At 42.3% G+C, this 24,550-nt stretch overlaps 1 protein-coding gene across 21 annotated transcripts in view; it reads right to left on the reverse strand.

The window, feature by feature from the left end:
* KCNMA1 (potassium calcium-activated channel subfamily M alpha 1) overlaps nucleotides 1-24,550 on the reverse strand; it is a 709,234-nt gene that overhangs the window by 180,391 nt on the left and 504,293 nt on the right. For all 21 annotated transcript variants that reach the window (XM_081075057.1, XM_081075054.1, XM_081075040.1 and 18 more), the window contains 3 exons: nucleotides 23,916-23,998; nucleotides 20,312-20,381; nucleotides 14,489-14,644 (listed from right to left, as the gene is read on the reverse strand). In XM_081075057.1, the coding sequence (XP_080931183.1) occupies nucleotides 14,489-14,644; nucleotides 20,312-20,381; nucleotides 23,916-23,998 (309 nt within the window). The remainder of the gene's footprint in view (nucleotides 1-14,488; nucleotides 14,645-20,311; nucleotides 20,382-23,915; nucleotides 23,999-24,550) is intronic.

A 24,550-nucleotide genomic window follows, 5' to 3' on the forward strand; every position in this document is an offset into this window, starting at 1 on the left:
ACTCACTTCAACCAATTTAAAAGAATTTAAATCATACAAAGTAGGTTCTCTAACCATAATGAAATCAGAGCACAAATCAATAAGAGAAAGATAAAAGAAATATCTCCAAGTACTCGGAAATTAAGCAACGCACAACTAAGTAATCCGTGGGTCAACGAAGAAGTCTCAAGTGAAATGACAAAGCAGTTTTACTGCATGAAACTGAAACTACAACATACCAACATTTGTAGAATGCAGCTAAAGCAGTGCTTAGAAGAAAATACACAGCATTAAATGCTTATATTGAAAAATAAGATTCTCAAATCAATAACCTAAGCTTCATCTTAAGCCAGAAGAGTAAAATAAACCCAAAGGAAGCAGAAAGAAAAAAGAAAAATAAAGAAACCAAAAGATGATTCTTTGAAAAAAATCAGCAAAATTTACATGTAGTTAAGACTGATAAATAAAAACGAAAGAAAACATAAATTATAAAATCAGGAATGAGAGAGAGGTCATCCACTACTGACCATGCAGGCATTAAATGGATAATAATGGAAAATTATGAACTCCACGTACATAAATTGAGCAATTCAGATAAATTAGACTAATTCCTCAAAAACCTTAAGTTGCCACAACTCACCAAAGATTACATAAGTAATCTGAACAGATGTATAACTATTAAAGAAATTGAATTAGTCTTTAAAAACCTTTGGAAAAGAAATTCAGGCCCACGGTTTCCTTAGTGAATTCTACCAAGCATTTAAAGAAAAAAAACATACCAATTCTATACAATTCCTTCCAGAAAATAGAAGGAAAGGAAAGATTTCCCCAACTAATTTTATGAAGCCAACATTACCCTGATCCTAAAAACAGACAAAAACAGTATAAGAAATCTATCCACTCACAAATATATACACACAAAAAAATCTTCATAAAAATATTAGCAAATCAAATCCATCCATATATCTCAATGACACTAAGACCAAGTGAGATTTATTTTGGAAAGCAGAGTGGCTGGTTCAATATTCTCAAATCAGTTAATGAAATCCACCATATCTAAATATTGTAGGTTTGGTTCCAGACCACCAATCCAACAGTGTAAAGAAGAAAAATAACATGATTATACCAATCGATGCACAAAAAACATTTGGCAAAATTCAACATTCATTTATAATAAAATCTCTCATCAAATGACTAATAGAAAAGAACCTCAAAAGAAGGTCATGTACAAAATACCTACAGACAACATTATACTTAATGGGGGAAACACTGAATTTGTCCCCCCTTAAGAGTGGGGACAAATCAAAGATGTCCTCTCACTCCTCCTATTCAATACCCTACAAGAAGAACTAGCTAGTGCAATAACATTGCAGGATACAAAGTCAACATAGAAAAATAATGTATTTCTATGTAGCACCAACGAACAACTGGAAACTGAATTTTTTTAAAGATGCCATTAACGATAGCTCCCCAAAATGTAATACTCATGTGTAAATCTAACAAAAATATACAGAATCTGTTTGCTGAAAACTACAAAATACTGATGAAAGAAGTTAAAGATTAGCTAAATAGATGGAGAGACCATGTTCATAGGTTGGAATCCATATTCATGGAAGACAATGTGCCTCCAAATTGGTGTACAGGTTCAGTACAATTCTAATCAAAATACTAGTAGGGTTTTTTTAATAGACACAGACAAGCTGATCCTAAAATGTATATAGAAAAGCAAAACACTAGGATAGCCAAAGCAATTTTGAAAAAGATTACATTTGGAGGAATCACATTACCTAATGCCAATTTTAAACCACAGAGGATAATTCTCAGATCTTGAAACCTCATGGAATTTGTCTGATTGGCTTTTGAAGGTATTTAAGGCTGGTAGTTTCTTTCTTCCTTCCATTTTTTTTCCTTTGGAATGGGAATGCCTATAGCTGCTTTCATACGGCTGTCCTACCATTATATTTTGGAAGCAGAATATCTGTTTTCTAGTTTTACAGATCCACAGATGGAAGACATTTTGCCCCAGGATGAATTATACCCAGAGTCTTACCCATAACTGAGTTAGATGATGAAATGCGGGCCTTCTGAGTTGATGATATTTAGATAAAGTTTTGAACTTGAATTGGTGCTGTGGGATGAAGACTTTTAAGGATGTCAGGATGGATGAACGTATTTTCCATGTGGGATGGATGTGAATTTTTGAAAGCCAGGAAACAGACTATGGTAGTCTAAATAATGACCCCCAAATATAGCTACACCCTAATCCCTGGAATCTGTGACTGTTACCTTGTATGACAAAATGGACTTCGCACATGTGATTTAAGTTAAGGATATGGGGATGTGAGAATATTCTGTACAGGTATACCTTGTTTGATTGTGCTTCACAGGTATTGCATTTTTTACAAGTTGAAGTCAAGACCCTCCCCCAGCAAAAAGATTATGACTCACTTTATTGCAATACTCACTTTATTATGGTGGGCTGGAACTAAACCTGCAATAACGCTGAGGTCTGCCTGTATCATCCAAGAGGGCCCGGATTGTAATCTCATGTGTTCTTATAAGAATTAGGCAAGTGGAGATTTGATGAAAGGAGAGAAAACAGGAGATCTGTCATGAGGAAGGAACCATGAGCCAAGGAATGCAGGCGGCCTCCATAAACTAGAAAATGCAAAGAACCGGATTCTTCTCTAGAGCCTCCAGAGGAACAAGCCTCCCTAACACCTTGACTTCAGTCTACTAACACTGATTTCAGACTTTCAGCCTCCAAAAAGGGGGGAAAAAAGTTGTGTTCTTTCAAGCAACGAAGTTTGTGATAACGTATTATAGCAGCCCTGGGAAATCAATATATATGGTTTCATTTCTCTTGGGTAGATACGTGCAAGTGGAATTGTTGGCTTATATGGATACTCTACATTTAACATTTTGAGAAAACCTGTAAAATTTTCAAAATCAAGAACTTTTATTCAGGAACAACCGTGTCAAGAAAATAAAGACACAAGCTACAGACCAGGAGAAAGTATCCCATATCCAACAAGATATCCAGAATATATACGGAACTCTTAAACTCAACAGTAAAACAATTAAAAACTGTAGCCCAATTAAAAAATGGCTCAAACACTGATTACACTAAATGCTAGCGAGGATATGAAACAATAGGAACTGTCGTTCATTTGCTGGTAGAACTGCAAATTCGCATAGCCACTTAGGAAGACGGTTTTGCAGTTTCTTACAAAACTGAACATACTCTTACCACACGATCCAGCATTAAAACTCCTTGGTATTACCTAAAGCATTTGAAAATGTATGTTCACATGAAAATCTGCACATGGATGTTTATAGCAGCTTTCCTAATAATTGCCCAAACATGGAAGCATCCAAGATGTCCTTCGGCAAGTGATGGATAAACTGTGGTACATCCAGACAATGGAATATTATTAAGCACTAAAAGGAAATTAGCTATCAAGCCATGGAAGAACCTGAAAAATGTATTACTAAGTGAAAGAAGCCAATCTGAAAAGGCTACATACTGTATGATTCCAACCATAGGACATTCTGGAAACGGTAAAACTATGGAAACTGTAAAAGATCGGTGTTTGCCATGGATTAGGGGGGAAGAAGGTTCACCAGTTGTAACAAACGCACTCTGGTGGGGAATGTAGAAAATGGGGAAGGCTATGCATGTGTGTGTGGGGGGCCTATGCATGTGTGCACGAGTACGTGGGAAATGTCTGCACCTTCACTCAATTTTCCTGTGAACCAAAAACTGCTCTAAAAAATAAAGCTTATGGGAATAAACTTCACAAAAAAGGCTATACAGAGGACAAGTTAGCATATGATGAGCTGTTCAACATCATTAGCCATTAGGGAAATATATATTAAAGCCACAAGATATCACCACTACACACCCATTACAATGGCTAAAATTAAAAATACTGACAATGCAAAGTGCTTGCAAGGATGCAATTTGGTGGTTTCTTACAAACTGAATATACTCTTATCACACAATCCAGAATTAAGAACCTCATACTCGTACAAAACCAGTTGAAATGATAAATGGTACAGCCGTTCTGGAAAATACTTTGGCAGTTTGTTTTAAAGTTAAACGTACACTTACCCTATAATCCAACAATTCTATTTCTAGGTATTTACCCTAGAGAAATTAAAACTTATGCCCATACAAACTTCTATACAAATGTTTTTATCAGCTCTATTGAATCACCCCAAACTGGAAGCAACCTAAATGCCATTAAACAAGTGAATGGGTAAACAAACCATAGCACATCCATAAAATGCCATAATATTCAGCAATAGAAAGGACTGAAATATTGATACACATGATAACCTGGATGGATCTCAAGGGAATTACACTGAATGAAAAAGGCTAGTCTCAAATGTTATATACTATATGCCATTTATAGGATATTCTTACAAAGAGAGAAGATTATACGAAGAGAGAACCAATCAGTGACTTGTCAGGGGCTAGGGAAGTTAAGGGTGTGGGAGGGTATGATTGCAAAGTAAGAGCATGAGCGAATTTTAGGGGTATTTGGGGGTATGTTCTGTATCCTGATTTCAGTAGTGGTTGCATGACTCTACATCCATATTAAAATCATGGAACTGTGTGCACTCACATACATCCATTTTTCTGTAAGTTCATTTTTAAAAGTAAAATTAAAAAAAAAGATATTTGGACAATTAAAATTACTTCTGGGGGAGGGGAAAGGTAGAAAAGAGTAAAGGGGGTCAAATATATGGTGATAGATGAAGGTTTGACTTTGGGTGGTGAACACACAATGTCATATATAGACGTTGTATTATAGAATTGTACATTTGAAGTCTATATAATTTTACTAACCAATGTCACCCCAATACGTTTAATTAAAAAAAAAGAAAAAGAATTACTTCTGCATCTCAGTGGGACCACATACTTGAAGCATTTTCCTGTAACAGAAAATGGCCAGAAGAAATGCTAGGTATGCAACTGGATTTCTCTACTAATCTTGAGAACATCAATTCAATGCCCCACCACCTGTGCCCAAATTGTTTGAGTTACTTGAATACTATTATGATTAGAGGGGGGCGACAAAGATTAAGATTAGCTATACCTTTCCCCTTAGAAACGTTCCTTTCTTCCTTTTAGCAGCACTTCAGGATCTCACACTTTCCTTACTGATACCTCCCTGCGTTGGAAATCCACCATCCTGCATTCTTACCCACTCATTCCTTCCTTCAGATGGCTGGGACTAAGTTTTTTAGCTCTCTTACATTCCCCCTCATCAAGTAGGTCATTACTTCCCTCCACTGCTCAGTTGCAACACTTGACTGGAGCAACAAATTCTCCCACATGACCAGGCATTATGCTCTAGGGAAGACAGCTGTGCCTTGTCTTTTGCAGACTAAGGCATCACAGAGAGAATAGGTCAGACATACGTATTTCCTACCTTTGAAAGATACATTAATTTTTATATCGTGTAGTTTGGCATGGTTGGGTAAACCCAGGATACTAGTTTTCAAATATTGCCAGTGATGTCTATTCTTAGAAGCTATTGATTTGAATACAAAACCAAGCAGTGTTTATATCTGAGACATTTCTCTAGGGGAAGCAATGTGTAATGGAGGGGAAAGTACTGAGCTAAGAACCCAACGATTCAATAGCATTCAAGCCCTCATGCTACCACTTCCCACTCATCTGTGCCACTGAAAGTCAGTCATCTTCCTGTTTCTTCCTACTCTATAGATGAGGAAGGGCCAGAAATGCCAGTGACTCTGCATTAGACACATTTCCCAATGATATTCAATAAAACGCATGCGTATTTAGTCAAATAAAAAATAATTTAAGTACAAATACATACCGTATAAAGTGTTATGCAAACTTAGGGTACTAATTTTAAAGTTCTTGACAAAACACCACTGTATCAAATCAATGGAGATTCCTTGTTTTCCAGCCCCTTGATATGTAGAATGGTCACCTCCAAGAAACTCGAAGGTTCCTCATTGTTGTTCAGGGCATAGATCTACACCTGGTATCCATCTTTTCCAGTGCTGATAGCCAACAGATTTAATAAGGGAATCTGAGATTCTATCCCTCATGGTTTAACAGAATTTTGAGATTTTCGCTTGAAAACTCACAGATGGTGGGTGGCGCTCATAAACCTAAGTTATAACATTGGAAGGAGGGAGGCCAGGAGGCTTCAGCCTGTGAATGCTCAGGTGTACTCAGACATGCATGCAATTAATTAAAGGCCAATAACCTCTGAAAGAGCTCATTTTGATGTTAGACCAGAGACTGAAGCAGAGGGACTTATGTCCCATGTGTGACAATATCCTGCCAGTTGATGAGGGCCAGAGTGAGTGGCAGCTTCTCCAGGATTTCACATGGAATCCTGGCCATTGCAACTTCTGTGGCTCTGCCCTCCCTGGGCACAGGGCCGTGTTTGTATGTTATGTAATCTTTCTGTGCTGCCTTCCCCTTTACTCAGTTCATGCCAAGAGCCAAATAAAAGAATCCATATGTGATTACAGCTATAAAACCAAAAGGAAAATATTAGACAAAAATATAACATTTGGGGGTTTCTAAGTTTGTTTTACCTTTAATGCTAGGCAGACAGTTTACACAAATCATTTTGCTGCAAAGTAAAGAATAATGAGTTAAATGTGTTCCCTGTCACCATCAATCATGTACATTTGCCTTTGATTGACCAAACACATAAGACACATGAAATGACTTTCTAATCATGTTAGAGGGAGGGAGGGAAAAGGGGAGAAGATGGGGAAGAGGAATTTCAACCTTTTTCATTTTGTTCTGAAATTCCATTGACATTTTCTGGCAAACCTCTAACATGCTGTATGGGCTTCTCTTTGCTAATAATGTTTGCCTTGAGAATTTGTAAAGGTCTGAGAACTCTTTAATTCAATGTTCTAGAAATTACCAAGGCCAGAGGGGAACAGAATCCCTGTTAATGGTTCATGGATTAATTCTCTCTTCATTTGAAAACGTTTCCAGGGAAGTTGCTTTCCTTTCAGGTGGGCATTCGTCATCTTGGGCAGACTGGGAGGCACTGGGGGAGGCAGGCAGAGCTGATGATCTAAGGAGATTCAAGTAGGAAGAAAAGACGACTGCACAATATTGTAGACCCAAAAGGGATATGGGATACTGAGGTTTAGCAAATTCATTTCAATGCATGGGTGTTTATTTTGATTTGTGAATTTAAACAACACACTGACTGGATTTTCTGGCAGTCAAAATGGTTTATAACCAAATCTAACCAGCCTCTATGCATGCTCGCCAAGGATTATAAAGCTTTGAATTTCAAGTTTCTATATGGAGTCAAAGCCCTTGTATTTGGCAAGGAAACCACGTACAGTAGCAAAAGAAGAAGTTTTCAGCACCCAAATCACCCCAAATGGTAACTTGCTGGTCCCGGCCCCACCCAGCTGTCTATATTAAAGACAGGCCAGGCTAGGCTGAGGCCAATTTATTTTTATATTTATTCAACATGCATTTATGAGGCTGTTATGAGTCAGGTACTGTTCTAGGCACTGGGGATTCAGCAAGCAGCCCCGGGCTTCAAAGTGCTGATTATACTGTCTCAGGAGAAAGAGTCAATAACAAAAAATGCCACGGAGAAAGACGAAGCCGGGAGAGCAGATAAGGGTGTGGCTATATGAGGTGTGGTGGACAGAGAGATGCAAATTATTAAAATGCAGTTGATGTATTTTTCACACAGAAACTTTATTCACCCACGAAGCCAAAAAGAACATCTAGACCTTTCCTAGAGAATGGTGAATTTGTACTTCTGTTCCCTGTAGGGGGCCTGAGAAGCCCCAAAGAACTCTTTGAGCTTGGTCACTTTCATCTTGATTTTCCTATAAATTGCCAGGAACTCTGATGTATCCTAAAGCACCCCCCTTATTAGAGATATACCATCTTCATAGTCTGGAGAACTCAACATTTTGGAGAGGTGAATTTTCCCCAAGAGAGCCCAGAAACAGACCCAGACATACATGGTCTCCTGATAAGATGATGATGATGATGATAATAATAATAATGATAATAATAATGAAAACCAGGAGCACCTGAGGTAATGATAATGTTCTGTTTCTTAATCTGGGTCCTGGTTAGAAGGGAGTGTTGACTTTGTGAATATTTAAAAAGCTGTCCATTTATTAATGCACACTTTTATGTTTGTCACTTATACTTCAATTAAAGGTTGGTTTTTCATGGCTTTCTGGAAACGTAATTCTAATGTTTTAGAGAAAGGTCTCACTGAGAAATTAACAGTGAGCAAAGACCTGAGGATTTAATGGATGGAAGCCATGCAGCTACCTAGGGGAAGAGGGTTCCAGCCAGAGGGACTAGTAAACACGAAGCCCCTAGACCAGCCAAAGGGTGTGTGGCTGATGTAAAGAGCAGAAGACCACTTATGAGATGAGGCAGGTGAGGTCACAGAAACCCGCTTGCGTAGGATCTACAGATCTTTGTAAGGACTTTATTCGGGTAAGATAAGATGCCATGGAGCGCTATATGCAGGGGGTAACAAGATTTAGTTCATGCTTCAGAAGGATTGTTCTGGATGGTTTATTGAAGACAGAATGGAGGGCAGGAGGGGTAAGATCAGAGCATGGAGACCAGTTCGAAGGCTGGTTCAATATTCTAAGAGATACAAGGATGGTGGTTTGGAACTGATAGTAAGCATGGAGGTGATGAGAAGTGCTCAGATTCTGGGCATATTTTGAAAATCGAACCAAGAGGATTTCCTGCTGAATTAAATGTGGTACACAGAAAAAGAAAGGAGTCAAGGATGACTCCAACGTTTTTAGTCTAAGCAATGGGAAGGATGGCATTGGCAATAGTGCAATGTGGGAAGAACAAGTTTTTGGTCAAAGCACAGGAATTCTATTCCGGATATGTTAAGTCTGAGACGAGATGAGACATTCAAAGAGAGATGCTGAGTAGCAGTTGAATAGATGATACTGGGTTCAGGGGAGAGATTCTGGGTGGAGACGTAAATGGGTGTCATCTGCATATCTAGAAGTTATACGAGAATAAAATTGCCAAGGAAGTGAGTGTAACTACTGGGAGCCACTCTCCACTGGTGAGGGATATCTGTAGAAGTCACTGTCAGGACACCATCTGTGATTAAGGTAACATCGCTCATGGGTATGGGATTAGCACCAACTTTCATCTCACCACCTAACTCACACCACATGTGTTTACTTCGTCAGACAAGCTCTTCACTCTGGCACCATAAGTGTTCTCTCCTGGAAGTAGAAAGCAACCCTGATCCCTGCCTTATCAGTTGGGGCGCTGGCCCCCTTTAAGAGATCCCGTCACCCACCTCCCCCAGTCCACACAGAGTTGAACCCTGCTTCCAGTGTGCCTCCCTTACCTGGGTGGACATCTCCGGCCTGCAGAGCTTACACCCATTAGCCAATAAAAACTGCTTGTTGTCTTCCAGAAGTACCTACCTAAGCCAACTCGCTCTACCCCCCAAATACAGCAGTGTGTGATGACAATTCCTTCTTGGGAGCCGAATTAGTTTCTCCACCTGAGTCATTCCTGTCTAGGCTCACTCCTCATCTGTCTTGATACAGTAACTTCTGCCCTTGAAGAGATGACCAGAGAGAAAGGCCAACAAGACTCACAGGCTGGGGCTGTGTAAACATGTGCCCACATATCACAATCTGAACAGAAGCTTCCTGAAACTTATCAGTGCCTCCTAGATTCAAGGACGAGTCTGACCAGCACACTGCCTGGAATATGGTAGGTACCCGGGGATTCTCCATTGAATCAATAGTTTCCATAAAATAAACTATGCAAAGCTAAGATTTGTGCTAATATGATGGCACTAGCTAAGGTTCCCTCTTATCACTGATCCTATTTCCTCTTGGTAGACCCAAGGACACACCTGGAACCAATTTGCCTGGGTTTGAACAACTGAATTTGTCATTTCAACATTATGTCTTCAAGGAGGTTGCTGAACTTCTCTTGCAATCCACAGTGTGTGCCACTGTAAAATAGGACTAGTAATAGTGCGAAGTTTTGGTAGGATCATTGTGAGAATTAAATGAGATAATTCATATAAAGCACTTAGCATAGGGCTTAGCACATAGTTAGGACCCAATATCTTTCAGCGATTATTAAAGATTCTTAATTTATATTTTCAAATCCTAAACCATGTTTTTGTGCATGTATATATATATATATATACATACATACACAAACATACATATGCACATAAACAAAACACAAAATAAAGGGTATTAAAAAAGATTCCCTTGGCTACATTATTGCTAGAATTATGTATTGCTGAAAGTTTATCTCAACATGGTAATAACAATAATGAACAACTGGTTTTTATGGCCAGCAAAGTCCACCTCAGCCAAGACACAATCTGAATAACACAGGCCTGATTTCCATAGAGCTTCCTCATTCACAAATAGAAAATGTGACTGAGAAGACTGTGTTGTGATCAATATTAAGTAACATTTCACCCACAATTCCAAATCTTATAAAATAGGGGAAAATCTAAAAAGTACATCACATATTTTCTCCATTTTCCTAACTGATTTACTCAACCAAGAAATAATTATGGAATGCATGCCATGCTCCAGGCTGTGTGTGTGTGTGTGTGTGTGTGAGAGAGAGAGAGAGAGAGAGAGAGAGAGAGAGAGAGAGAGAGAGAGAGAGAGAGAGAGAGAGAGAAATTGTAGATTAGCAAAGGTAAAATAGTTGGCAATCCTGAGAATGGTTTAAAAGTGCTAAATTTGAAGACAGTGTAAACCAAAAAAGAAATTTTAAGAATTAATCCCCCTGTAAACACACACGACACCCACACACACAATTTACCATGTCCAAGGACAGCTAATCCTAGTAAGAATAATAGCACAATTCACAAAAACAGCACGTCAAGCCCCAATTTGAAACCAGATATGTTGGAGGGAAAGCTAAGTATTGCATGGTAAGACCCTAACACACACACACACACACACACACACACACACAGAATCAATGGATCTTAAATTACATGCAAGTGAAGAAACTAAGTAGAGAATAAGTGTGGCCACTTCCTCAGAGATGAGGTGATGGCAGATAGGTTACGTAAGTTCATCGTCTTGGAAGAAATTAGGAAGATTCTCACTTGACAGGACAGGCGGGTGGTAGGAGATCAGATAGTGGTACATGAACAGTACGTTCCAGGTCTGGTTGATGATGTAGATGCCGATAAGTCACAAAACATTCGCCTCCCAGTCTTTAAAGGAACTCAAGGGCAAAATTGGGTGCTGCTGGACAAAATACTTCACCCGTCAAAGCAACAAGCCACTGGGCCAGAGGACCACTGAGTGTCCACCCTGAGCCTCTTTCACAAAGGTATTGGCTATCAACTTAGCATGGATGTGTTAAACCAATCCCAGCACACCAACACACACACATTGTAGAATGCATGCCTTGAAGGTTAAGTGGAACAAATTAAGGGCACGTAGCCAGAAAAAAAAAAAAAAAAGTCTTGAACAGTAGCTAGAAACCTCACAAAAATTCATTAGCCTCAAAGATGTGGGCTGAAAATATAGATTCCCAACATTTTAGATCAATTCAGAGATGACATATCCAATATGGGAGCGAGGCTTTCAGGCACAATAAGTTGGGGCTGTAGGGTGAGGGGATAAGGAAGTGCTCCGCCATGTTTCCTGGTTCCTCTGGGTTGGCTGGCTTTTGTAACTGCTATATACCAGTAGTTCCTCTCCCTTTGGTTGAGCTTTCTCCCCCTCACCTTCCGTCTTGACACTAAAAGACCAGTCTTTCTGCTTCTGCCTATGTTATATCATCACTGTTTCAGTCGCATTCCTCTTTCTTCTTCTTTCAGTATGGACAGAGTCCAGTGCATTCTGCTAAACCAAGAATCCAACACGGTACCTGCCCAGGGCAAGGGACAGGGAGAAACACAAAATGTTCTCAAGGGGTCAAATGCTGCCAAAGCCCCATCCCATCTCCCTCCATCCTAATACATCTGCCTGACCCCACTGAAGCGCTGATGAATTCTTTGCCATAGGTCATGGGGAACACTTAAGAAGAAAGTAATTTCTGTAAACAATAATCCATTTATAGATTTCCTTTTCCATCTGCCCCCCGAATAAAAACAAGGACTTTGTGACCCCTGGAATGGTCCAAGGAGAACATCGTTATGGTGTTCTTTATGACCCAAAAGAGACGAGGAGCTGAGATTTGGAGGGTAATTGCCCAGAGATGACACTATTAAATGGAGAGCATGTGCTTAAGACTGTCCCTATTTTAAATGAAAAAAATATACGATGGGAAGCCTTGATATTTCCAGGTCATGCGCCTGGTGAATTCCAGCACAAAGACCACCTGAATGTCATAAGTCTATATGCAGAGAGCTCTCTCCAAACACAGAGGAGTTGGCCTCGGACAGAAATAACATGGTAACATAAACCTGGGAGGGAAATGTGTTTTCAGTTACGCCAGGGCTAGCCAGGCCTCTCCCACAGGCTCTTCCTAAATGGGAACTTGGCAGTGGGATTGGCTGGGCTGGAAGGGATGTCCTTGGCTGCAGAGGTGAGGCACTTCAGGGTCTTGAGGGAAATTGGACAGAAGTTCTTTCTCTCTGCTGGTAATAACGCTGAAGAATCAGCATCACATCCATTTTATTCATTTGCCTGACAGGCAGCTCTAGTTTCCATGCAGGCACCACAAAATCAAAACATAAGCATGTCACATGCCCCATGTGAGGTAGGACCCTGCCAAGGCTGTGTCACATCGACATGAGGAAGTTGAGCCCAGGTCCTCAGACAGTGTGCCTGGTCTTGTGGGCAATTATGTTCTGGAGGAAGCGACCAGAGCTTGGTTGAATGAGCCAGAGGACCTCCTACTCCTTTATCCTGGGTCTGGACTCCTTGTGTTGAATATAAGAGCTCTGGGAGACAGGCTTATATCTGGCTTTTGGGCGTGTCTCTAAGTCCAGTGCCACGGACCTCCTTGCCCCCTCCGTTTTGTCTACATTCAGTTTCATCCAGGCAGGGGAATAGCAGCCTGGATTAAAGAAGACATGTAAAGGAATGCAAAGTCCTCACTTGTGAGCTGGGTCTGAGCCAGCAGGTCAGTGTAGTTGGGGTCTCTGGGCACACTACAAGACCCCAACTACAGAAATGACTAGAAGAATATTTTAATCGAGGCATCTACTGCTAAAGTGATTGAAACAACTCAAAAACGGTTTGCTCTTTTACGTAACGTTAATTTCACATTGGCTAAATAGTGTACATTGGGGGGTACAACAGGTAAGGACCTAGAGAGGTATCCTTCTCCAAGTGACACAACTTGGGAAGGGCCAGCGTGAGCACAAATGCGGAGGTAGTCCATCAGCCATGCCTCTCACGGCTTCCAAGGCCATGGCCTTCTCCACCAAAGACCTTATTCTCGTGGTGGATACAGCAACAATGGCCGCCAAAGCCTGGACATCTGAGACCTTTGATTTCAGAGCTTCTGGCCCCCTCTGCATGACCTCCTGGTAACTCATTAATTTCCCACCTCAACCACTACTCATTCAGAAAGTGAAATGTGAGTAAAGGAATATCAGGGCGGAGGATGTAAGCCCAGATCCTGAGCTGATGGTCATGAAGGCCAAATCAGAAAGACCCAAACGAGATGGGTTTGACTGCACTGGTTTCCACTTTGACTGTCTAGGCTGAGAACCATCCAAGGATGAGGACTTTTATCCTTATTCTCATTCTCCTGCACAAGAGCCCTCTTAGTAGGAGACTGGACCCTCAACCCAGTGTCCTGGAAACACGCCTGCCCTGGCCTGTGTGGAAAGAGGTGGGCCTTCCTTTATCTGAGCTGGTCCAGCAGGCAGGGGCCACTTTAGAGTGGCTGCCCAGGCAGCTCTGCAGGGTGAACTGGCTGACAAGGAGATGAGCATATCCAGACGGCCTGTCTCACGGTGGAAAGGGCGCCGCTGCCGAGGGCTCCGTTCATCCTCTCACTCTCCATTCAAATAACCGTAGCATGTCAGCCCTGCTGGCCTCCTTGATTGTGCAGAAATAAATAAATGAATTATGTTGTTGGGGTTTGGGCTTCAGCACAAACACATGGTCTGCATTTATCCACACAGTGAGAGGTCCACCAGCCACTTGATGTAAAAGAGCAAAATGATAATTCTTTTCTTTAGGCACTCTGGTGCCATATGGAATGTATATAAATCATATTTTTGTTTTAACAGCGGAGGCTTTGTTGATAGATAAACATGTGGTTTATCTAAAAAAAGAGAGGATTGTGCTTTGAACAATCATTTAATGGCCGTGGATGTGCCAAATAAAAATAAAAACATAATTTTGAAAGAAGTTGGCCTCTTGCCCAAATCTGTAACAAGGAATTTCTCCTTAACCAAAGTGGTTAAAGCCCGTCGATCTGTTTTGAGTTTAAACTGTGCTCTCTACTCAACCCCACGACAAATTGAATCCGAGGCTAATGTGCTCTAATAGGACAAGACGTTACCTTTATGAATGACCTCATGGAGAAGAGGTTGGCGAGCATGGTGGAGAGGCCCTGAGCCAGGCAGCTCTGGGCTATGAACCCCAGCTTCAGCTCTGCAAGGCAGATTGCATCATCACCCTCTTTCCAGTTCCAGCTTGGGATGTTTAGCAGATGGGCCTGTGGGAAGAAAAACAGGTATGAGACCTTACTTTGTTAAATGTTCAATTGTTTAAAATCTCCTCTGGGAAATGCAGCATTGCCCAACTGCTCAAGGTCATCCAGGTTTGTCCTTTCTTTGCCTTGCCTGGGTCTGGTGTTCCATGTTTCACTCAATTCTTGCCTTCATCAGACTTCAGTCTCTCTGGAACATTGCTTCTGCACCTACCAAGCCCAAGTCCTCCCCTCCGGTTTGTCCTTTAGCCAACTCAAGCCCAGAGGGGAAACTCCCCTTGTGACAGACACATGGGCCCGTGCTAGTAGGATGTCTGGCTAGGCCGTTCATTAATTGGCTCCTCAAATAGATGCTAACACTATTAGACTATCGCATTTCTTTTTTTATCTGCCTTCTCCATACTCCAGATCAGTGGCTCCTAAGCTCAAGCAGGCATCAGAATCACCTGGAGGGTTTGAACACACATGTTGCTGACCCCTCCCCCAGTTTCTGATTCAGTGGGTGTGGGGTGAGGCTGGAGAATCTGCATTTCTAACGAGTTGATGCTGAGCTGCTGAGCTGGGAACCACACTCTGAGAAGCACTACCCTAAATCATCAGGCAACTCACAATGTAGACACATTACAATCTCTTGCAGGTGAACTGATCCTATTCAACAGTTAGGTCAGATGCTGAGATTAGGGCCCAGAGGAAAGCTCATCAGATTATTTTTAAGTGGCATGAAGTAGAGCATCATAGATGATATCCTGGATAAAAGCATCAAGATTCGCAAAGATTTCCAGAGTTGGAAAAATGGGCAAAACCAACCAGAAAAGACTGAAAAGGCCTTAATGTCAAGTACGGCCCTTAGGTTAAGAAAAATCAATTACACAAATTCAAAATCATCTCCAGATCAAGGGAAATGAATGTTTCATTCTGTTGTGAACTGGTCAGGCTAGTTCCAGAGTACCTGATCCAGTCATTAGAGTCAAATTTAAGAAGGGAAGCTGATAATATGAATAACTTCCCGAGAAAAATGGCTAGCGCAAAGAGAGGTGTAGGTTCTGGAAAACATTTTGAGGAACAATTAAGAGAGCCATCAGTATTTGGCCTGAAGAAGGGAGATGAGGAAGATGGGATGGTTACCTCTGAATATCTAGGTGCTACTGTGATGAAGAGATTAGGCTTGTCTGGCTTTGTTCCAGGGGCCAGAATTAGGACAGACTGGAGTACATTGCAAGAAAGCTTTTTTTTTTTTTTTGCTTGTTTATAAAGGGTATTTCTAAAGATGCAATTGGTGTAATAAATGAAGGAGACAGCCTCCAAAAATACAAAGTTCGTCCCTAAAACTCAGTCAGTATTTCTCCAAGTCTCAGTAGAAAGACTTTTTGCTTTACATGGGAGGTTGGGTAAGAATATTCTCTAGGTTCCTGCAAATGCCAAGACTCTATGGCTCTGAAATTCTCCTCTCCCTCCAGGTATCAGCAAACAGGAGGAGCCCCAAGGACAGCCCTTTCCCTAGCAGGACAGTATACATAATTGTACTAGAAGAAAATGAAAAGACTATCGTGGAAACAAAGGGCAGGTCCAATGGCTTCATGCTCTGCTTTCAGAAATACCACTGTGAAATTCCTTCTTGCAAAATCTAGTTCTGTGAGAATCTCATGAGTCCTCACCCAGCAGTTTACTCCTGGGAGAGATGACTGGATCCTTCCTGATGAGAGCACAGTTAAAATAGTCCCGTGTGTGGGCCGTAGCAGATGGCAATTTCTGTCAAGCTGAGTGTCGCAGACCTCCTTCACATCGTATACTCAACCCAGCAACTAGCCCCGCTCTTTTCCTCATTTCCCTCCCTGCTCTTTCCTGGCTTAAGAAGGCCACTTTCCCCTCTACTTCCCTGACATCATAGAGAACAATATATCAGTCGAAGTGAAGAAATATCCATTTGATTAACATCATCTGAGAAGAATGAGGAGTAATTAAATCTAAGTAATGAACAATGAAATCATCCAGTGTGAAAGGAGATTTGGGTGGTCCATACTCCAGGCAGACACCACATAACCTTCATGGCACCTTCACACACACAAAGAAAACCTTTTCGACAGGGTCCCTCGCATCCCCATGTGCCATCCAGGGTATGACGCCCAGGCTCTTAGGTCTTGGGTCCCTCATGGCCTCATCCGATTCTAGTTCCTTAGACGTAGGTCACATGTTATTACACAGGAAAGTCATTTGTCTCATTTCTCAGGCTGCTACAGCCTCCTTTTGTGGCCCCCGGATCTTCTCCAATTGCGAGGCAGGAACTGCGAAAGCTGTGCCGGAGGCTGGGACCAGAAGTGTGCATGAAACAAAGAGAGGAGACGGACCCAGCCACTCAAATTTTGTTTCTGGCAACACTATCTTTTTTTCATTTGAGGGCAATGTGGGTCCAGTGGAAAATGCCCGCCTTGCTGCATGGGAATCTATGGGTAAACCTTCTCTCATCTGGAGAATCCGACCGCTGATGAGGGTCTACCAGACAGGGCTCCCGAGAATTTGCTACTGGGCCACTCCTGATGCCAAGAAGAAGGACTGTGAAAACAGGCTGGAAGACCAGGAGACATGAATCCCAGCCCCAGTTCCACCTCTCACTACAACTACAGCTGTGGGGAAGCCACCAAGAGGAACAAAGAGGGTCACTTCAGAGAATTCACTTCAACACTACTGCCCAAGTGTAAGCGTTTATAATGAGAAAGCTCAAAGAACTTGCATCTCCATTGGGCCATTAGGAGTTGACTTCCAGTTCAGAGACCAAGGCAGTCTGCTGGGGTAAAAAAAAAAAAAAAAAAAAAAAAAAAAAAAAAAAATCCAGTAACCGCTAAATCGTCAGGAGTGACACTTTTCCAAGATGTCACAGACCATTCTTTCAAGGAAGAGATTCAAGCCATGTGTATTCAAATCAGAAAAATGTCCTGCACCATCACCATATTCTTTCCATGTTCAGAAATGGCTCGGCTGAGAGTGTTTCTCTCCATGAATTCTAGTGATATTAAACAGGTCCACTCGGGAGAATATAGGTCCTTCTGTATATAGGTTCCTTCTGAGGAACCACAGTTTGGTTCAACGGGCTGTGTTTCTATTTAAAGAGAAGGTGGCAGATGGCAGGTATGTCTCTTAGTCCACTGGCTGCCAAGTGACCATGAGTTGTACCCACAAGAGCTGCTCTGTCCAAGACAGAGCTTAGAACCCCGGTCTGAAGTCACATGGGGATGCTAAAATGCACAGATGGTCAATGAGGACTAAATTGGATAATGGATGTCAAAGCTCTTTTAAAACCATACAAAATGACACCAATGTCTGAGATTATTATGATGACAAACTCAGGACCAATTTTACATGGAGAGAAAGCAGGCAGCTTCCCCACATCCCTCTAGATTCTAGAATAGCACCATCGTTAGGTCATCAGGGATTGAAATTCTTTATATTTTTGGTCTTACATCCAATTATGAAATTAACTATCTCTTAGAATATGTTACAATGACATATGTTTACACGCACATACCACGTTCTTTCCTGAAAGCAAGTTTTACAGGTGGAATGCTCTGGACATTTACTCATGGATGAAGAGGAAGTACCAAGAGAAGTACCAAGAGTGGAAGAAAAATAATTATAAGGGAAGAGGGAGAAAAACATACTAAAAGGGTAGGTTAGGAGGACCTCAGGAAATAGACCAAAATTGTAAAGCAAGATGAAGAATGTCGATTTGCAATTCTACAAGGAATGAGATGACAAATAATGACCAGTCAACTTTCTGTTCTTTCTCTAGAAGAGAGAAATGAAATAATGGAGAAAAAGGCCCCGTGTCAAAGTCACTCTGTCCCTTGAAACCTTACTAACCTTACAGGGGAAAAGTCTCGTAAGTGATTTTTGCCTAACTCTAAAAACCAAATAGATTAGGGTGGTTCTAAACAAAATGTGTTTTAAGCAAATATTCCTGGATGATCAGTTGATGTCTTCGTCATTGTTTCTGAATAACTGTAACGTAGAGGTTTGTAAATGAATTCAGCTTGCCACGATCTCATGAATACTGACCAGGTGCCATATGGATATTAGGTCCGCTGAGCTACTTTGAGTTTGACAAGAATCACATAGCTGAAATCCTCCTTAATTTCTTGAAGATGCTCCATCAGCACTCATTGGAAGGAGAAAAAAGGAACTGACATCCCTTTCTAAACATACAACATTAATTTTCCTATTCAATCTAAATTCAGCCAAAAAATCTAAACAACAGCTTAAAGCACTCCCACACTAAATGAAATTTCAAATCACGAATGAAAGAAGGAAAGTTCATTGCCTCAGGAGCTGTCACCAGCCACAGCCTTGCTAATAGAATTCACCTCCACCAACGGGGCTGCTGTCAAAAAACTTCTCCAGACTGATGCTTGTGAGTTACCAATATCCTCACTTTATCTCTTCAGTGTCCTTGGGTTTTCCAGAGACGTACAGGACAATGTGACCTTGGGTGCCCATCACCAAACCCACTGGCTGGAGCGCAATACTTTCTGCAGTGGAACCACCTGCTGAGGGTTGGGCAACGGTTGGCAGTGGGCAGCAGACCCGAGTGGTAGGCCAGTCACTGACAGCAGGCTCCACTCAACAACAGCCTCTGATGGGCCTCCACACAGCAAAATGGGGCAGCACTTGCCAGCAATTAAGAAATAATGGCATGGCACTGACACATTTGGCAAAACGGGGTCTTCTCTGGGTCACCTGGCTGCCTATTTCATAGGGAATATGGCCTGGAAGATGGGACACACTCTCACTCATAACCCAGCAGGGAGTTATTGTGCTCAGACAGGACACCTGGTTCCAGGTATGAGAAGCTTCCATTTCTAAGCCTCATTAAGGGGATAACTGGTTCCACATCAAACAGAGAAAGGTGCCACCTTCCCTCCCCCAAAGCTGTTTTCCTGGGAGTTTAATCTCCATCCGAGTGAAGGAGCATTGCCTCTGAATGAGAGACTGGACTCTGGGAAAAACATAGACTCCATTGTTTGCTTTCTTTCCAATCTTTGTATAAACTATAAACTATGTTTAATCTCTACATAGCCAATTATTTTCCTGAATTCAACCACGCAATTCTCATCTTGAATCTAAGAATGCCATGTGCTTCCTTTGCTACCCAAGGTGTGCTCCATTCCCCAGAGTTCACCTGGCCTCAGACAGAAAAGGCCTATCACTTGCCTGGGACACTGTCTATACCTTGACTGCTAAATCCTTGAAGGCACCGAGTAAGACTTCTCCTTCACCATGTCCACGGGGGGTTAGGGGTCAGGCAGTTGTTGACCACATAGGAGATAGTAAATACCAACTAAAGAAATGAGTGCAGCACATAAAAAATGGAAGTTGTTGGAATGGGATCTAAGAATGCATTAATATGTCCGAACCTAGGGGTCCAAGAGATGGTTCCTGAATGAATGAATCAATACGCGAAGGAGCTTCCTTCCAATGACCAATTGCAAACAAGATATTTGACTGAAGAAACGTCCCAAAGGATGCTTTTACCCACCACCCTCTTTTTCCAGGCCTTTGGATGGCATGGTTGTATGCGCACGTGTGCGTGCAGGCATGCGCGTGCTGTGGCATACCGGGAGGGAGAAGAGACTGGGCCCACACGCGCATGTTGGAGCCGGGGATGGGCTCTCCCTGCCCTACCTTGTTGTGATATTGCAGCATCTGCGTGATGATCCTTATCTTCGGGTGGTAGTTCTTTATGGAGATTACTCTGAAAGAGAAAGAACCACTGCTGAGGCAGGCTTTGCCTTACCCTTGGCGTCTGATGGGAAGATTCATTTGATTACATCCCAATGGAGTGAATGTGGGGCTAGCAGCCAGGCCCGTCCTCCGAGGTTGCAGGCATTGGGCCCAGTTAAACTGTGTCTCCACCACGGTACCCCATGATTGTGTGAACAAGGAACCACAAAACAGCCACAGACTGTGTCCTGGGCATGAAAGAGGAGGGGTACTGTGTTGCCCTGGTGATATTAGGTATGTGTGTACCAGGGCTGGGGGCTTCTGGAGCAGGGGTCAGGGCCTGTTGCCTATATGGGCATCTAAAGAAAGCAAGCTCAACTCATGGGGCCAAGAGGGTTTGCCATCTCATCTACCCTGGGGATGAGCCTAGAAACAATTACGTCTAAGTCTAGTTCTCCAAGTTAAGAACTTGAGACAACAATGGACAAATCAAACAAGCAGCCTGACAAATGATTCTACTTGTCACCTACATGACGACTCACAAACATGATTTCTAAGCAGGGCTCTTAGGAAGGGATCAATGACTCAGCCTTCGATAGCTAACAGCATCTCAACGACAACCTTGACGCTGGTGAGCGGTAAGGAGCAAGGCCTTTGAGAGGTCACGATCTGATGAAACTCCCCCTGCCAACTGCCCTCAGTCCATACTCAGGATTAACCACTGCCTGGCCCCCAACCCTCACTTCTGCTCCCTGGGACATTCACTGTGTTAACGGGGACAGGCAGAGAGCAGAGGAAAGAACACCTGGACTCCAGTTCCAGCCATTGTGCTAATGAACTGGGTGACCTTCAGGAAATCCCTGGTCTCTCCATGACTGTTTCCTCATCTGGACATTGGGGGCAACAGTACCTGCTTTATTTATTTCACAGGCTTGGTATGAGCAGCAAATGAAATACCAGATGTGAAAATGCTTTGAAATCATTAAAAGCTCTCTCCACGTGTAAGTTATGGTTTTTGTCATTACCGACTCTGTCAGAGGTGACATTGTACATTTCCTTCTGTGACAAGGAAGGCTAAAGAATGGAATTCCACAGAAAGGCCCACCTCCTGAGCCTAATCAGAAATGCAAGTGCATTTATTATGACCACCCCCACAAACTTTCCACCGAGAAAACGTTAAGCTTCATCCCTTTTTGTGCAAAGATGGAGAGAAGGCAGCCAGGGAGCAGCTTTGTCTGAAAAGCTACAATGTGTGAATTTAGGAAATGGATCATGCATAAGCCTCCCCTGCACAAATACACTCTGGGCTTTTGCACTTGAAGGATTTCATTTTATTTTTGAAAAAGTATTGTATTGGCCCATGCTTATAACTCAAGGACTTTGAGCCTCTGAATTCAGTTCACAGCATCAGCCAGTTTTCTGCATTAGCTCATTTCAAATGGATCTTTGACATTTTAATTTCAAACAGGGCAGATTGGTCTCATTAAACTAAGGAGGAAGGAGGATTATACAAATAAGGGAAAGACAGAACCCATTTTTAACCCTGAGTCTCCCATTTCCTTTTGCTGCCTGGGCCTTAGCTCTGATTCTGGTTAATGGATGGCTTAATTACACTTCTGATACCACCTGGTTCAGTCATTTTTATGCCTTGACATCATGCCAATCACCCTGGTAACCTATATGTCCTCATATTAACTCTATCGTAGTCAAGGCTTAAATAAAATATTGCGATTAAGAGAAATGTCCATTTCAAAGCTATTCTCATTTCAATTATTCACTTCTGAAAAAAAATAAAAGGCTGTGCCAGCCCCAAACTTTATTAAGCTCCATCTTCTTTTGGTGTCTCTCTTTTTTTTTTTTAATTTTGAAGCTAATGAAGCCTAGTTCCTTAAAGTCTACATTTTAACGTTTCAAATGACATAACAACATGGTGGAGGATGGAAATCCTAGTTCAAGGAAAGGGCCAACTGACCAACCCCACCTTAAGCTAAGGCTGTTGTTGCCACTTTTCATCTGTGACTAGTTAAGGGATGGACTCAGGTGTGGAAGCATGTCCCCATTCCACCATCTTCCTGCAGCCTGGCAAGCCCCATGCTGACAAGAGTTCATGCATCAACTTCCTTAAAATGCCTGCACTAAGCGTAGTACCAAAGAAAAGAGAGTGGAAAGAGGACATCGCGCCAGATGCGGCTTGCCAGACCCCGGTACCAGATGCTGAGGGGAGGACTTGCTCATCCAGAAATGCATGGAGGAATTCTTCCCCCACCTCACTGATGGGCAAGCTCTTGTCACTTGGGGCCACTGATTAAAAGCAAAGAAAGGAGATGTGAGCACGTTGTGATGATGCAGAGGCCACTTCCCAACCCTCTACCTTGGTAAACTCCCAGGACACAGGAAACCAAGTTGCAGGGCGAGGGGGAATCTTTGTCTACACCCAAAGGATGGCTGTTCACAATTAGGCACGAGTTCCTGGGAATACAGTGGGAGTGAAATGTTTTCTCTTTGTTCATCTCTTCTCCAGAAGGTTCTCTTTATTATTCCCTCCCTGCTCTCTTAACTATTCTGCAATTTATGCTGCAGGAGGGAAAAACCCAACAAGGCCTTAGCTATCTGGAATAAAATATCTTAACGTTTTAGTCACTTCATAGTCACAAGACATCTGAAGTATGGGTCTATGAAAAGAACAAAAATGAACAGTCTTTTTCTGAAAGAGTAAAGAAGAAGAATTGGACAGGGAATGGCCTTTGGCAGGCCCAGCCCATTTGCAGGAAAGCCACCGGGCAGCGTTCTCCAAAGAGCGTCCCCCCAGGAGATGTTCTCCAAAAACAGGAAGTGGGGGGTGTAGCCAAACAGCTTTGACAAATTCTCTAGAGATCATTATCTTAGAAATTCCTATTAGTATTAAAAGCATTGAGAAAGATTTCAGTTAAGAAAACTATTTCACTTTGGAAAACCAGTGGAAACAAGCTAATTGGTGAACAAACTCTTCTTTGTGCAGATATCAATCAATGTGCTGTAGACATACTTGGAAAGCTCTAACATGGGGCTTCTCAACCGGAGCATTACAGACATTCGGAGCCTAGTAATCCTCTGCTGTGGGGAGTTTCCTTGTGCATTGTGGGTTGTTGAACAGCGTCCCTGCCTCTGCCCACGATCCCCGAATCACGACAACCAAGAACATCTCCAGATATTTCAAAATGTCCCCGGAGCGACAGAATCATCCCTAGTCCAGATATCTCAAACCCTCTCCCCCTTAGAGAACACGGTACATTATTTTAGGCATGTGCCCATCTATAATAAATTTATCTTTCCTTTTCTAGTCCTGCCTAAAGGATCTCAAATTCAAGACTCCAGAGCTGCCATCTTCTAAAAATGAGCGTCCTGTTGAAAATGCCTTATATCACCACCCTCCATCCCCACCGCAGCCCCAGCTCCCCGGAACCTAAGCAGGTGGCATGTTGTGGGGTGGCTTACGGAGTAGATGGTGCTCCGGGGAGAAGCCAAGGGCAGCAGGTGGGCCAGAGAGCACCAAACCCAGAGCCTTCCCCGGCCTCCCCAAGGTTACCTCATGATGTTGGAGGCGTCTTCAGCATCGGGGTCAGCGCAGTACTTGTTGGCAAGGATGAGGCACGCATCTGCTGACTCTATCTAAGACACCAAAGGAAAAGCACAGAACACAAACATATAAATAGCTGTGCTCGGTGGCAGTCTCTCTCTGTTGACAACTCTTGGAGAACCTGGTGCTTTGCAAGGAAAGGGAAAAAAGACTCCTGAGAGATGACTGTTTTTGTCAGAAGTGTAGGTTGCAAGTTCTTGTGATGGTATAAACAGCTCATCTTGTTGCTGTTGGAGAGTACAACATGTACCTGGGTAATTATACTGTTCAATTTGCATAGTCTCTTACGTGTGAGCTTTCCAGATTTCTTTCAATAACAATTAAGTAAGCCTTTCGGTCCTCTCCCCACCTTCGGCACCATCATCCTAATTTTCCCAGGCGAGAAATGGAGTTAGATGGGCTAAACCCCTTCTCTCAGGTCACCAAGTTAACTGAGTAGTTGGGGATTCAGCAATTTAGACTCCAAAGTCCTTCGTCTAACCTTTTTCACATCTTAACTGGGGAATAAAAGGAAATGAGGACCCTGAATCAGATAACAGCTCAATACTGTTTAGTATTCAATTAGCGTTCACATATTCAAACGA

Source organism: Rhinolophus hipposideros, assembly GCF_964194185.1.
Source record: "Rhinolophus hipposideros genome assembly, chromosome: 15".
NCBI lineage: Eukaryota > Metazoa > Chordata > Mammalia > Chiroptera > Rhinolophidae > Rhinolophus > Rhinolophus hipposideros.